The 14287-nt window shown below is 31.2% G+C and overlaps 2 protein-coding genes across 2 annotated transcripts; one reads left to right on the top strand and one right to left on the bottom strand.

Moving 5' to 3' along the window:
* Positions 1-2125: 2125 nt before the first annotated feature.
* On the top strand, positions 2126-3705 carry LOC110653828 (auxin-responsive protein IAA1). Its single transcript, XM_021809618.2, has 5 exons — positions 2126-2583; positions 2680-2861; positions 2960-3062; positions 3194-3255; positions 3361-3705. Exons 1-5 carry the CDS (start codon positions 2348-2350, stop codon positions 3399-3401), a joined length of 624 nt encoding a protein of 207 aa, XP_021665310.2. The 5' UTR covers positions 2126-2347; the 3' UTR covers positions 3402-3705.
* A 594-nt stretch (positions 3706-4299) lies between these two features.
* LOC110653804 (probable disease resistance protein At1g61300) lies at positions 4300-9237 on the bottom strand. The gene is given in 5 exon segments (XM_058149314.1): positions 4300-4793; positions 6119-6210; positions 6420-7649; positions 7652-8535; positions 8538-9237. Coding segments are annotated over 5 exon segments (2769 nt in total). The 5' UTR covers positions 9097-9237; the 3' UTR covers positions 4300-4789.
* Positions 9238-14287: the final 5050 nt, after the last annotated feature.

Genomic DNA, 14287 nt, shown 5'->3' with positions numbered 1-14287 from the left:
AAAATAATAAATAATTATAAATAAAATAACTTTTAAAAAATAATATATACTCATTGTATACCCCTAATCAATTTACATTATGAAATGAAAAAATATCTCCAAATATAATTATAGCACAAATCACACCATCCATTTCACCTATTCTAAAAAACAAGGGAAAAAAATCTTTTAGAATGAAACCAAAAGTTTACAAAATCATCATGATTGATGGCTCACCCACAAGGGAAATTGATGTGTTCTTATTGTCAAATAGCCACCTAATTGATATAATGGCAATATTCCATGTAAATAATAATAATAATAATAATAATTCCAACCAATTGGAAAATGACTATGCCCCATCAAATTCAGAAGTGCAGTGAACAAACTGAGCATGTAAATTGAATTTATAAATTGATTTTACACAAATTTGGAATATTAAACTACTTATAGCTATTGTATTAGTGCTTGGTGTCTGCACACCTTAAGCTAATTCCAAAAATCATCTAGCTGCTCAAATGTGAACCCATGTGAGTGATCACAGCTTGTGAACAAATTTGGTCAATACATTTCACAAAGGTATACCATTAATCCAAATTTTTTTATCAAATTAAGAAAGTGATAATTAAATTCATTCAATGTGTTTAATTAATTGCCTTATTGTTAGAAATTTGTATTGATGAAAACTCCAATCTTCTAAGTTTTGTTAGCTTCATTAGAAGAAAGATTATTTATTATTTATTCTCTCTATATTCAGTGATTCTCTTTTTTTTGGACAAATTGGTAAGTATCTAAGGCTCTGCTTTGATATTGCTGTAGACATTGTTATTGAAAAAATTATTTTTTTTAATATATTAATTAAAATATAATTTAAAATTAAATTTAATAAATTTTAATTATAAAAATAATAAAATAATTTTTTTAAATTATTTTTTTAATAATATTTAAAAATAATATTTTTATTTAAAAAATAATTTTAATCTTTTAAATGTAATGTCCAGCAGTAAAGTCACTTTTGGTAACGGTGACCCGCAAATCCCGGTCAATGACGCGAGGCGTAAGTTACAAAAACTGTTTTGTCTCCAAAAGCCTCTCCAGAGAGAGGACAGCAGAATCGGCCACGTGTCGGTCGCACTTACCGAAAGAAAGAAGAAAGAAAAGGAAAGGTGAGCAGGTGGAAGCTAAAAACCGACAAGGAAACACGTTCACATGGTTGTTTGTGGGACCTATAAATGAGTGTTGAGAATTTCTCGAGAGAGAGAGTATTGTGTGGGGACACTGACAGACTCTCTCATCAATTTGAGTTGTACTTGAAGAACCAAACATATTGGCCCACTCTTCCCTCCTTTTGTCCAACTTTTTAATATAATTTTACAAAATATTTATATTAATTTTTGAAATGAATATTAATTATGACACTTATTATAAAAATAAAATAAATATTATTTACTTATAAAAAATAAATTCTAAAAACACTTTTTTTAGAGATTTTAATTATTTCTTATTTATCTTATTCTGTACTCGATTAATTTTCCTCCTCAATCCCATCCCAACCCTAATATTATGTAGAGTGAGGAACAGGATGAAGGCCTCCCTCCCGATTTTCAATAATCTACTTGTAAAATAATATATTATTATTTTTATTAAAAATATTTTTTTATTTTTATATATATTATTTTTTAATAAATAAATTTATATTAAATAATAATAAATTAAAATAAAAAAAATTTTGAACTCTTAGGAGACAAGATTGAGAGTAATTCTCACTTATGACACTTTTCACTGTCATTTTTATTTTTTTAATGATAAAAATAAAGAGAGAAAACTTAAAAGTAAAATAAAAATTTTTTTTACTATTCACTTATTTAAAAAAATAAATATAAAATAAAAATAAAGCAGAAAAATATAATGTGAGACCTACGATTAACTTTCTCTTTAATTAAAAGAGAGAGTAAATGAAAATTATCATTGAAATTGTTTGTTTCAATTAAAAATAGAAATTAAAAATAAATATTTTAACATTGAAAAAAACATAATTTTTCTTATTGTTTTCTTTCTAATAATAATGACAGTAACCTAGTCTGACCGACCAATCCATGGGGCCAAACTTTAAAGCACTCAAAAATCACACGCTTTCTCTACTCAAGTACTGTCACCCACATGTACAAATCAGAACCGCTCTTTCTCCACACCTGTCCACCAGTGAGTGGTTCCAACCTATTGCCCGCCAGATTCTCCTTCCTCTTATATAATAGAGTCCAAAGACTTGCGTCGCTTCACCATTTCATCACGCAGGCGTCCTAAAAAACAAACCAATTTAGCACCGCCACCACCGCGCACAATTCAACAACCTCACTGTTGAGAAAATATGTCGCGGGAATCAGATACCTCCGGCATCAATTTAAAGGAAACAGAATTGACCTTAGCCTTGCCCGGTGTGTCTCGAGCATCAACAGAGATTACTAACGGAGGGAAAACAGGGACTAAACGTGGATTTTTGGATACCGTTGATCTAAATCTTGTTAGCTCTCGATCTCCTACCGATAAAGATTGTACTGAGTCGGAGAACCATGTCTCGAGCGTGGCGAAGCCTCCGGCAGCAAAGTAAGTCTTATATATATAAAAGCTTTAGTTTCATGAAAATTTTCCAATTTTGGTAATAGTTAAGTATCTAATTAATTTTTTTTTTTTTTAACGTAGGGAACAAGTGGTAGGGTGGCCGCCAGTGAGATCATATAGAAAGAACGCCATGAAAAGCTGTAAATATGTGAAGGTGGCGGTGGACGGAGCCCCATACTTAAGGAAGGTTGATCTTGAGATTTACAATAGCTATCAGCAGCTCTTGAGTGCCTTAGAGGACATGTTCTCTTGCTTCACCATACGTATGTATTTGATTTGAGTTTAAAAATCTACAAATGATTGATTTTGTGAAGGGAAGGGTAGTTTAGTCATCTTAAAATATTGAAAATTGTGGTTGCAGGGAATTATTTGAATGAGATGAAAATAGTGAACGGAGTGGAATACGTAGCTACTTATGAGGATAAAGATGGTGACTGGATGATGGTTGGGGATGTACCATGGAAGTAAGTTTCCAAATTTGCCCTTTAAATAGCACAGCCCAACCCACTTTTTTTTTTTTTTTTTTTTTTTTTTTAACTATTGCTCTTTCAATTTCCTTTTCATATATTTATTCCAATTTATTTCTTTTTTTTAGAATGTTTGTTGAATCATGTAAGCGACTAAGGTTGATGAAAAGCTCAGAAGCAATTGGATTAGGTAATTTTTTTTTTTAAAATTGTGAATTCTGAATTTTTTTTAATTATTACTACTATTAATTTTTTTTTTGATAATTAATTTCCCTATTGATATTATTGGCTGCAGCTCCAAGGACGCCTTCAAAATGCTCAAGCACAAGTGAGTGAGGCCTTGGAATGAAACAAGTGGTGCACAGGGGCTTTTTCGGTGTAGAGGTTTTAAGTAGAAACAGAGAAATAAGAGAGAGGCCTGCTTGTAGTTTTCTCCATGTCACATTACGTTAGTGCAACTGAATTGATGTTAGTGGGCCTTTCTCTCCATTTTCAGCCTTTTGCCATACTTGCTGAGTACCAAAAAAAAATTTGAAAATCCAGTCTTCTCCTTTTTCCCCCAACACAAGTTTTTCTGTTAACCAAGATTGTATGTGCATACTTAAATTGAATAATATTGATGAATAATTATTAAACTCAATGAATATACATATATACAAAATTAAGACGATATGTGTAATAATAATAATAAAACAAGTTACCATAAAATGCTTATATTTTCACATATTAATCAAATTAGTGATGATGCAGGATTTCTGAATTTCATGCCAAAATTGAAAATTTTATATTTTTCTATTTTTATGAGAATTTATAATTTTAATGAAATTTTTTATTTTACTAGATATATCTTATTCATATTTTTTCATTTATTTAAAACTCTAAAATAACACTTTTACTTTGTTTTAGATCTATAAATATGTTTTCTATTTAGATTAGGAATTTTTCATTCATTTTTATCTAGGTTAGAATTTAAAATTCTATAAATATCCATTATATTTTTATTATGTATAAATTTTTATATTTATTAAATAAAGTTTTTTTTATAAAATTATGTTTACTTTATTTTATTCTTAAATTTTAAATTAAGTCTTATATTTTTTAAGATTTTGAATTAAATCTTATTTATTTTATTTTTTTTTTCACAACACACTGTACCACTCAGACTTTAAATTATACATTTTGTAAAGGTGTCAAAATAGATGTAATATAGTTTAAGATTACTATCAGATTTTTAGTGACGAAAAAATTCGTCATTATTGATAAAAACTCTTCGCTAAAATTTGCATCCACATATTAGCAATGGCTATAAATCTATAAAAAATACACTCGTGGTTAAAATTTTGGCCGTGGAAAAATAGCCTTTGCAAATTAGCAACTGACAATTCTAAATCTATTCCAGTGCTGATAGGTGCAATCATATCCACCTTCGCTTGTCGTCGTCAATAGCATTTGTCGTTGATTTATACCAAAAATTTATCGCTAATTCATTTCAATCTCTCACTAATTTTCGTTAATTTATTTTGAAGCCAAATACAATATTCACAAGGGGGAGCTCTACTCAATCAATATAAATATTAAATACATTTATAACACACACATATGTATACTCTAATGTAATATTGTAAAGTATTCTGAGAATTTCAAATATTTAATACACCAATTATATGAGTACCAGTCCACTACAAGGCATGAATTATCAAATTTACATTAATAAGTTCTTTTAGTCACCTGAGAAAAAAAAAAAAAAACAGATGTGAGCATTCAACTTAGTAAATATAATATTTAATACTACACATATTAATTTCTAACTCAAATAGTGCAAAAATATGTAAAAATTCCTCCTCCCCCCCTACAAAAAAGACACAACATGATATAAAATTCACATGCAAGCCCTCAAATCTTTAACATTCATTCACAATGCTTATTTGAGAACTACAGAAAATATTTATCGTCCACCGTCCATTAATTCAATCAATAAAACATCGAATTATTCCTCCATCCATTTTAATTCTCAACCAAGATATAATTACTCATAAATCATTTAATATGCCCTTTATCAATCCAATATCTACATACTCTTATTTGAATTAATTATGAGAAATTATAAAAAAAAAATATCATATAGTTTCACTCATTTTCACTTTAATTTATTTTATGATAAAATGGTATTATGAGATTTTACATCATTAGATCAGTATCTTTTGATAGAAAAAAGACGGAAAGTCGTTATTTGCTAATGGTATAAAACTTCAAGTACCATTTTGTTATAAAGTGAATAATAAACCTTAAAGCGAAAAATTAGTGACATTATATGATTTTTTTTTTTTATAATTTCTCCAATTAACTATACTGCCTATGAAGTAACTTTCAGATCTCCCATGACTATGGAGCCACAGCTTTTGGTAATGTCAGTAATTCCGATAAACATGGTTGATTATGTAGTTTGCATGAATACTGCAAGGTTAAAATAATGGAGAAATACTGCAAGATTGATAAATGAATTAAGGCAAAAAGTTTGGGTCAAGCTGAAGTGTGAAAACCCCATCATACAAGTCTCATTACTCAAGGACAATAGTGAACCTATGGCTGTCTGCCTGTAGAAGGGCATATTAAGAACTTTGAATTATTGATTTAAAACCAAAATTTCCAAGCTCAGTTGCATACTAATCTCGTCAAGCAATCTTTTCAACATGATTTTAGAACTATTAAGATACTGCAACTTAACTAATTATAATTGCCAATTGTGTGAGAAACTTCCTTATCCAACAATTTAATAAATCTAACATGGAAAAAGCAGCTACATTCAAAAGAAAAATCTGCGCAGCTTGCTCTGAAATCACATTCACTTGGAAGTCGACTCTCAAGCTGTTATTTGTGCATCAAGATCCTTCATGAATCTCTTTCTTTGCCAAAAAAATATTTATAATTTCTTTTTTTTGTTTATTGAATATAATCTATAAAAGGGTACATGCTCACAATTCACATCTCAAAATAACGAGGTCGCTTAGCTGATTTAGAAGTAGTCAGAAAGATTGAGATATATATATACTCACGGTGTAGATGTAGCTCCTGTGCTTGCCAATGCTTTCTCTATCATCTGTTTCATCTCTTTCTCAGACTCTGCAGAGTCTCCTATGCCTCCTTCCTATAAAAATTAAAATACAGTTCTTTTATAATTTTATATTATGATCAGTAAAATAAAATTTCTATAAATATTTATTATTATACAATTTATTATACAAAAAAATTGAAATTTCTAAATAAAATATGTTTTTAATAAATAAATAAATAAAAAAAGAAGCCAAAAACTTAGGCCAGATGAAACCATGCAAGACTCCAACAATAGAAAGGTACCCGTAAGCCGTAGCGAGTAAATTTTGAAGCGAAAGCAAGCTTATAAGCGTCATCCTCCCACTGCAACTCGTTCCACCACTCTTCCGCTCCTTCTATCTTCTCTAAGTTGTTCTTTGCACTATTGGAATCAAACGGGAGCTTTTTCAGACTCGGGCAACCAGTTACTCGCAGCACTTGCAGGGAAGGGAAGGGCAAGATTTGATGGCAGATGCTCCTTAGCTGTGGTAGACTCTTCAAAATCAACAGTCTAAGATTTGGAAAAATGTCCATTTCTGCGGAGCTGAATCTGTCTGCTATTATTTCCTCAAATGAGGAACAAGAACACACAACAAGAGTTTGAAGTCTTGGAGCATGAATCACCCATGTCGACAAATCCTTTATCCGTGGACAACCCCAAATGTTCAGATAACGAAGGTCTTGAAAGTGAGCTTGCCTTGCTGGATAAATCAGGAGCTCCTCGAGATGTGGACAATTAAGCATGGCAACTACTTCAAGGTGCTTGGCGATTCTCAAGATTGAAGATGACATCTCAAATGAGGTCAAATTATTGCATGTACTGACTAAGAGTCCTCTAATGTAGCTTTCCAACCTGAGGCTACTCATATATTTTTGGATGGAGCTAAGATTAGTTAATGTGATGCAAACGTCATTCAAGTATTCCAAGGACTCTAACTCCTCCAACAAGCCCCCTTCATCGAAGAGTTTATCATGAATAAGTTGGGTCTTGGTGAACACCTGCAATAATGAAAGACTTGAAATGACTCCTCTTGGGATATTTGCAAGATCGTATGTACCATCCATTAGCAAACTCTTTAATTTTCTCAAGTTTTTAACTTCCAATGGTAGCGATTTTATGCGAGTATGTGAGAGATTAAGATGCTGCAAATTGATTAATACTCCAGTCCCACTTGGTAACTCAGTTAAGTCCCAATTTCTTGACAAGTCCAAAATGTTCAAGGTGTGCAATTGTTGAAAGAACCCACCAGGAAATCGATTCAGCTTAGTATACCTAACAAAAAAAGTTAGGAGATGGGGAAAAGCTGGCGACATGGATTCAGAAAAACTTTCATAACTCTTACCCAACAATGATAATCTTTTTACTTCCTTCCATTTCTCGTCAAATCCTTCTGCTTTAAGTTTAAACAAAGCAGCATCTTCAAGCACCTCCATTTTTATCTCATGTTTGGAAGCCATTCCCAAGGCCATATCACGGATCACATCATGCATCCTAATATAATCTTGGGGATCCCAGTCCAATCTTGTGGTATTACACCATCTTCCAATAGACACGCAAACTTTAGACTTGTAAGAGTAGACTCTGCTGCTTTTCTTGCATCATATCTTTCATAATACTTAACTAAAAACCCCTCCCTGATCCAGAGCTCAAAAAGTTCATCTTTCTCAATGATATAATCCTCTGGGAAAATGGAACAATATAGGAAACATGATTTAAGAGTATCATCTCTCAAGCTATCATAGCTGAACTCGAGAATAGGAAAGATGTCATCTCCCTTACCATGAAAATCCGATGGATAATTCTGCAAGCTTTTAAGTGCGTCCTCCCATTCGTCAGGATTCCTCCGACCATTCATAGCTCGTCCGATGGTGATGAGAGCTAGTGGCAATCCTTGGCACTTTTGAGCTACCATCTCAGCAAGCTTTGATATATCTCGATGAGAATTTAGCGTGCCTTCTCCTACGTACGTTCGAAACAACTGCAATGCTTCCTTAGGCGACAAGCATTCCACTTTAATTCTTCGTTCAGCTCTCATACTGCCACAGACTTCCTCTGATCGGGTTGTGAACACTACTTTGGAACCATTGGCTTTATCCGAGGAAGGAATCCCGATTCTTTGGAGATCTAAATGCTTCCATAGATCATCCAGCAACAGAACAAACTTTTTCCCTGTTAAGCACTTCATTATCACTCGAGCTTTCGTTTGTTCATCTTTGTCTTTCCACAACAGCTCAGGGATAATAAATTTGTTGAAAATAGCTTCCTGAATTTTTTCCACATTTGCTTGCTTGGACACATCAATCCAAATGACTGCAAAGAAACCATGGTCTGTTTTAAGGAATTGGTTGTTAACTTTCTTTAGGAGGGTGGTTTTACCCACCCTCCCATTCCATATATCCCAATTGTTCGGACACTTTGGTCCTCCAAGCATTTCCATACTTGGTTGAACTCTGACTCCAAGCCCACAATCTCTTCTACAGGCTTCTCATCTACTGGATTATAAGATATTTTTGTCTCAGTCACCTCACCAAAATCTTCTCCTTCTTCTATCAGTTTGTTCAGATCATTGAGCTCTGAACTTACATTCTTTCCCACTTCTTGGTATGCACAGAAATTCTTGGGGAAGAAACATCTGGCACATTTCTTCAGAATTTCTTCTTCGCCTTCCTTAATGACCTCGTCGACGCTATTTTGCTTGTCTTCTACTCTGTGGAGCCAGAGCGTTACTTTTGGGGTGCGCTGCCTAAGTTGCGTCTCTTCGCGAGTGACCCTTTCCTCTATTAGTTTCCTGACTTTCATCAGGTTATCCTTCCCATCTTTCAAGGACTTAACGTCTTGTTGGAGATCGCAGAAATAATCTGTACGATTGAGAACCCATTTCAATACGCTTTTGATTGCGTCCCAGACTGTGGAGAGGATATTTGGGCACCAGGTCTCCATGCTATATTAAGAAGTAATTAAATAAAAATTCCAGCCAAAGGAAGAAGAAGAAGAAGAATAGGTAGAAAAGAAGCAGAAGAAAGGTTGGTTTAATGTGGTTTAGGGAGAAGAATAATTCACAATAGGAAAATGATGAGGCAGAGCAAACTGTCTTTAAATTGGCAAAATACAGGAGGAGAGTGTTTTAACAGATGGGAAAGGGAAATGATAGGTATTCAGTTATATGGAAAGCATTCTACATGTAAAAACATTTTCTGAAAAAAAAAAAAAAATTATAAACTATTTTATATTATTTTATTATAATGTTAAACTAATATTATATGTTTGTATATATATGTATAACGATTTTTATATTTTAATAAGATTATTAAAATTTAGAGAATAAAAAATAAATTTTTATTAAAAATTATTTATATTCTGTTTATTTTATGAAAAATAATTTATGAAAAATATTTTCTATAAAATTTTTTTTCATTGTTTGATTATAATATTAAATTAATAATATGTATATATATTATATATTTATAAGTGTTTTCACATTTTAATGAAATTATCAAAGTTTATAAAATTAAAAATAAGTTTCTCTTTGAAAAAAGTTATTTTTATTAAAAATGTCTTAATTTTTTCTTTTATCATAAAAATATTTTCTATTTACTTATTTTTTTGAGTACTCTGAACGTTAGAAAATATAGAAAATATTTTTTATAAAATAAACAGAGCTTTATTTTTTTATTAAGAAAATATTTTCTATTTTTTTTACATACCCTGAATACTAAAACAATATTAAAAAGTACTTTTAAAAAAATAATTTCCATGAAACATTGCGTCCTAACAAATTCTTAACCCATATGGAAAGTAATTTGGGAACTTAGGCACTTTTCTTTGGCAGTGGCACACCGCATCTGCAATTACTTAAATGCTATTTTATTCTTTAAAGCTGGCCCAAAGTAACGTTTCTTCCTACTTGAATGGCACTTTAAAAGTACAGTACGATTTTTGATTCGGTTCGAAATCTCAGAGGGCATGCACTCACATTCCCTCTTCTTCCATATTCAATTTCTCTGCTTTATGCTTTGAGTGGAGTATGAAGCCAGCGGAAAGTTATTCGTATTTGATGCAATGAAAATTATGATTTTCTATTTTACAACTATAAATATATATCACCTTAATCTTTGAGGGGATGGATTATTATTATTATTATTATTATTATTATTATTAAGGGTGCTTGATTCTAGTTTCAGTCAACTTCTATCCAAAAACTAGAATTGGAAGCAAACTTTTAATTCTTTACCTTTTAGGAATCGGACTTGGAACCAAACTTTGGTTCGGTTTCGATTTAGTTCTAAGTAATTTAGGTATGGTTCTTATTCTTGTTTTGGTTCTATTTTGATTTCAATTTCATTTTAAATCTTAATTTTTACACCTAAAACTACAATTTTCTTGTATTCATTTTAAAATGGAAAATACAATCTTAAATTTATAATATGAAAACAGCAATAAAAATAATAATACTAATATTAAAAATAATGATATTAATATAAAAAAAATATTCCGGAATAAGAACATTATATTATCTTTTACATATTTATTAATGATATAGTTTTTAACTAAAAGATGCATATATTGCATGACTAACATGTGATGTAGTCATATAATTAAGAATTATAAGATAATTTAATGTAATTAAGGCTAAAGTTATTTTAAAAAATTAAAAAAATTAAAAATAATATTAAATTATATATACTTATGATTAAAGATAAATAAAGTTATATATATATATTTCACAATCTTAATTATATATAACTTATATTTATACATAATTTTGCTGAAATTATAGAAAAATTATTTAAAAAATTTATGTATAAATCAATTTTTCAGTTTGGTTCTAAATGAAGAATCAAAATCTAACCAAAATAGTAAACATAAAAATTGATGTCCCAAAATATGTCCAAGAGGGGGATGAATTGGACTCTAAAAATAATTTTTCGGTTCTTGCTCAAAACTTTTGAAAAATTGCAGCTTGGTTCAACTTAATTGTCTAATGTGAAATATGAACAATACAGCTCTAATGATAAGTTGATTCAAAGTTGGGTTATAAGCAATCAGTATACTGATCTAACATAATATATTGACATTCAGTAGAAATTTCAGTAATCTGAATAAGTTAACAACACAGCAAACAGAGCAGTACACCAGATATATTAATTGACAGCAAATAAAACAATAAGCAAATTAAATCAGATATCAGCAGATTCAGCAATAAACCAATTTTCTCAGTTTGCAGCAAGATTAATAATAAACAATATCAACTTTCATATCAGCAAAAGCACCTCAATCAGAAAGATAAAATGCATAAATGTAAAGAGTAAGGGTTGAGAAAATTGAACACTGAATTTTTATAGTGGTTCGGCTCAACTAGCATACATCCACTCTCCCAAAGATCCCACTTTGAGTCTTCACTCCACTAATCTTCTCTTTTAAAGGCAAGAGACAAAAGCCCTTTATAAATCTTCTCACCAAAGCTTTTACAAGTAGCTTCACACTTCTACTAAGTGTTATCCCAAACACTTTTTCACAATCAAGCTACAATAGGTGCTTGAATGACCTCTCGTAAATGATAATAAAGTGTTTAAAACTCACTCTCACTCAATACAACAGAATCTATAAAGAAGAGATGAGTAGGTAAGCCAATGATGAGCAATAAAAACACTTTGAGCACTTTGAATGAAAGCTTTTATGATCTTAAAGGGTTAGGAACAGTAGAGAGACTTTCATTAAGTGCAAAATAGCCAAGGATAGGTGTATTTATAGCTTTGAAACATTTTTGACCGTTTGAGAACTCATTTGAACGTTATAATTTTGAATTTCAAGAAAATAGCCGTTATTTTGTATTTTTCTACGATGTTGTGTAGAGATGAGATAGTTAGCTTACTGGAAAAAGTAGCAAACCAGTTAGCATACCAGGAAAACTTTTCTGCATAACTTTGAAAACTTTAAAACTTTACACCAAATCATAATCAAATGCTTTTAGACCATTTAAGATATTTAAAAGAAAATCTTTTGAGGGATTGAAAATAAGTATCATTGACTTCTACTCCTTAATTCTTTTCACAAGCAATCCTAAAAGTTAAAACTAACTTCTATACTATATGTACCTTCAAATTTGATCTTCAATGCAGCTTTGGAAGGTAACATTTTCTTCTTTTATCTCCTTTGATTCGTCCTGTGTTATCTTAAAATGTCATCCTTTCTTCAAAAGCACGAATCCATAATGAAATCCTTGAGTCTTTTTCTTTGTTCTTTGAGAAGCACAACGCTTAAAATAATGTTAGTTTGATTCTAGTTGAGTTTTGGTATCATCAAAATCTATGCTCCTTTGAGCTTGTGGGGTCAATAATCTCCCCCTTTTTGATGATGACAAAACTCAATCGAATCACCATGTAAATATTGACAAGTGTGAGTATGTGTATGAATGTATATGTGGGAATAACTCCCCTATGTATGTGCTTATATCAACATTTAATCACAAATAACTCCCCTTTAATAATTTCAATGAACTATTCATGAACATTTTCTGTCTCAAGGAGTTTTAGGCAAGTTTAACTAAAATACTAACTAAATATGCACAATATGCACAATTTATTCATCACAAACTATATCAATCACAAGTTATACCAATAAGATTACTAACAAGATTACTCATTCATTTCTCTCCCTTTTTGTCAGCATCAAAAGAACATGGGAGAAAACATGCACATGTGTATAAATCAAAATTCAGTTTAAGTGCAGTAAACAAAATAGTCAAAACAGTAGATAATATGACAAACTAATTAAAGTTCAGAAAACTAAAAATAGTAAACTAAGTAGCAAATTAAGAGATAGACTGTCAGACATAATTAATTAGTAAAGATGCAGTATGGTGATTTATCCTTTCAGCCTAGAGCTTCTTCTGATTTGTCTTGGAGCAGCCATCTTCACTTTTTTTGGCTTGACAGGTTTATCACTCAAGGTTTGAAGGATTTCAAGCACCATTGCGATTCAGTGTTAAAGGGAACAATAGGGCGGCGACAAACTCGATTCTGTGATGAGTACGGTCTGCTGTAGACTTTTTGCCAGTTTTAGCCTTTTTGCCAGATGGTTTACCAATATGCTCTTTATGCTTGCTTCTTTGTTCCTTTGGAGTTGTTTTTGCCTTTTCTTTTGCAGGTGCAGCAGGAGCAAGAGTCTGTGGTTCCGGCTCAGATTCAGAGTCACTCATATCCTTTCCATTTCCTTTTTTTCTGCCTCCTTTTCCATTTCCATCATCGGAATCTTCTTCATCTTTTTCAGTTTCCTCTTCTTCCTCTTCTTCCTCTTCTTTCTCTTCCTCTTCTTCTTTTTCTGTTTCCTTTTCTTCCTCTTCTTTTTCAGTTTCTTTTTCTTCTTCTTCTTCCTCTTCTTCTTCTTCTTCCTCTTCTTTTTCTGTTTGAGGAATAGAACCAGTAGCAGCCTTACTGATTTCTCCAGCTTCAGTGCTTGAAATACCCAAATGAACTTTGATTTTGAATAGTTCTTCCACAATTTTATACATCAACATCAAAGTTCCATCAATCTTAGAATCAAGAGCATTCATAAGAATAGTTTAAAAAGCTCTAAATTTATGTATTTCTCCAAATTCAATTTCAACAAATTCCCTTAAGTTGTTCACTTTTTCCAGAATTTCTTCAATATTAAAAGTACCACTTACACTATCCTTAGAACTAACACCTTGTTCAAACCTTAGTTTTATGCCATCATCATCGTTCTACAAACTTGTAATTGGGATCATATTTGTTCTAAGTTTCTCAGTTTCCAGAGGTATCCCAAAGTCTCTAAACAGGCCATTAAGAATATGGGCATAAGGTAGTTTGTAAGGTGGTTTCCATTTCATAATTTGCTTCAGCATAAAGTAGGCAAGATTAAACTCAATTTGATTCACAATATGCCAAATTATGCAGAGATAAAGTGTGCTTGAATAGTTTGGACTGCCAGTTCTAGGATTCAGCACATAGATTATAAAACTATGAAGAATTTTGATGTGTTGGTGAGCATGGGTAATGCTAGTCTTATCTTTTACTTCTCCTTTAAACACTTCAGCCTTAAAATCTCTTTTATTGAACCCACCAACAACAAATACTTCTTTGTGAGAACAGATTTTATTCCCACTGTTTAG

Source organism: Hevea brasiliensis, chromosome 1, assembly GCF_030052815.1.
Source record: "Hevea brasiliensis isolate MT/VB/25A 57/8 chromosome 1, ASM3005281v1, whole genome shotgun sequence".
In the NCBI taxonomy this organism is placed as follows: domain Eukaryota; kingdom Viridiplantae; phylum Streptophyta; class Magnoliopsida; order Malpighiales; family Euphorbiaceae; genus Hevea; species Hevea brasiliensis.
This window is presented reverse-complemented; position numbering and strand designations above follow the sequence as displayed.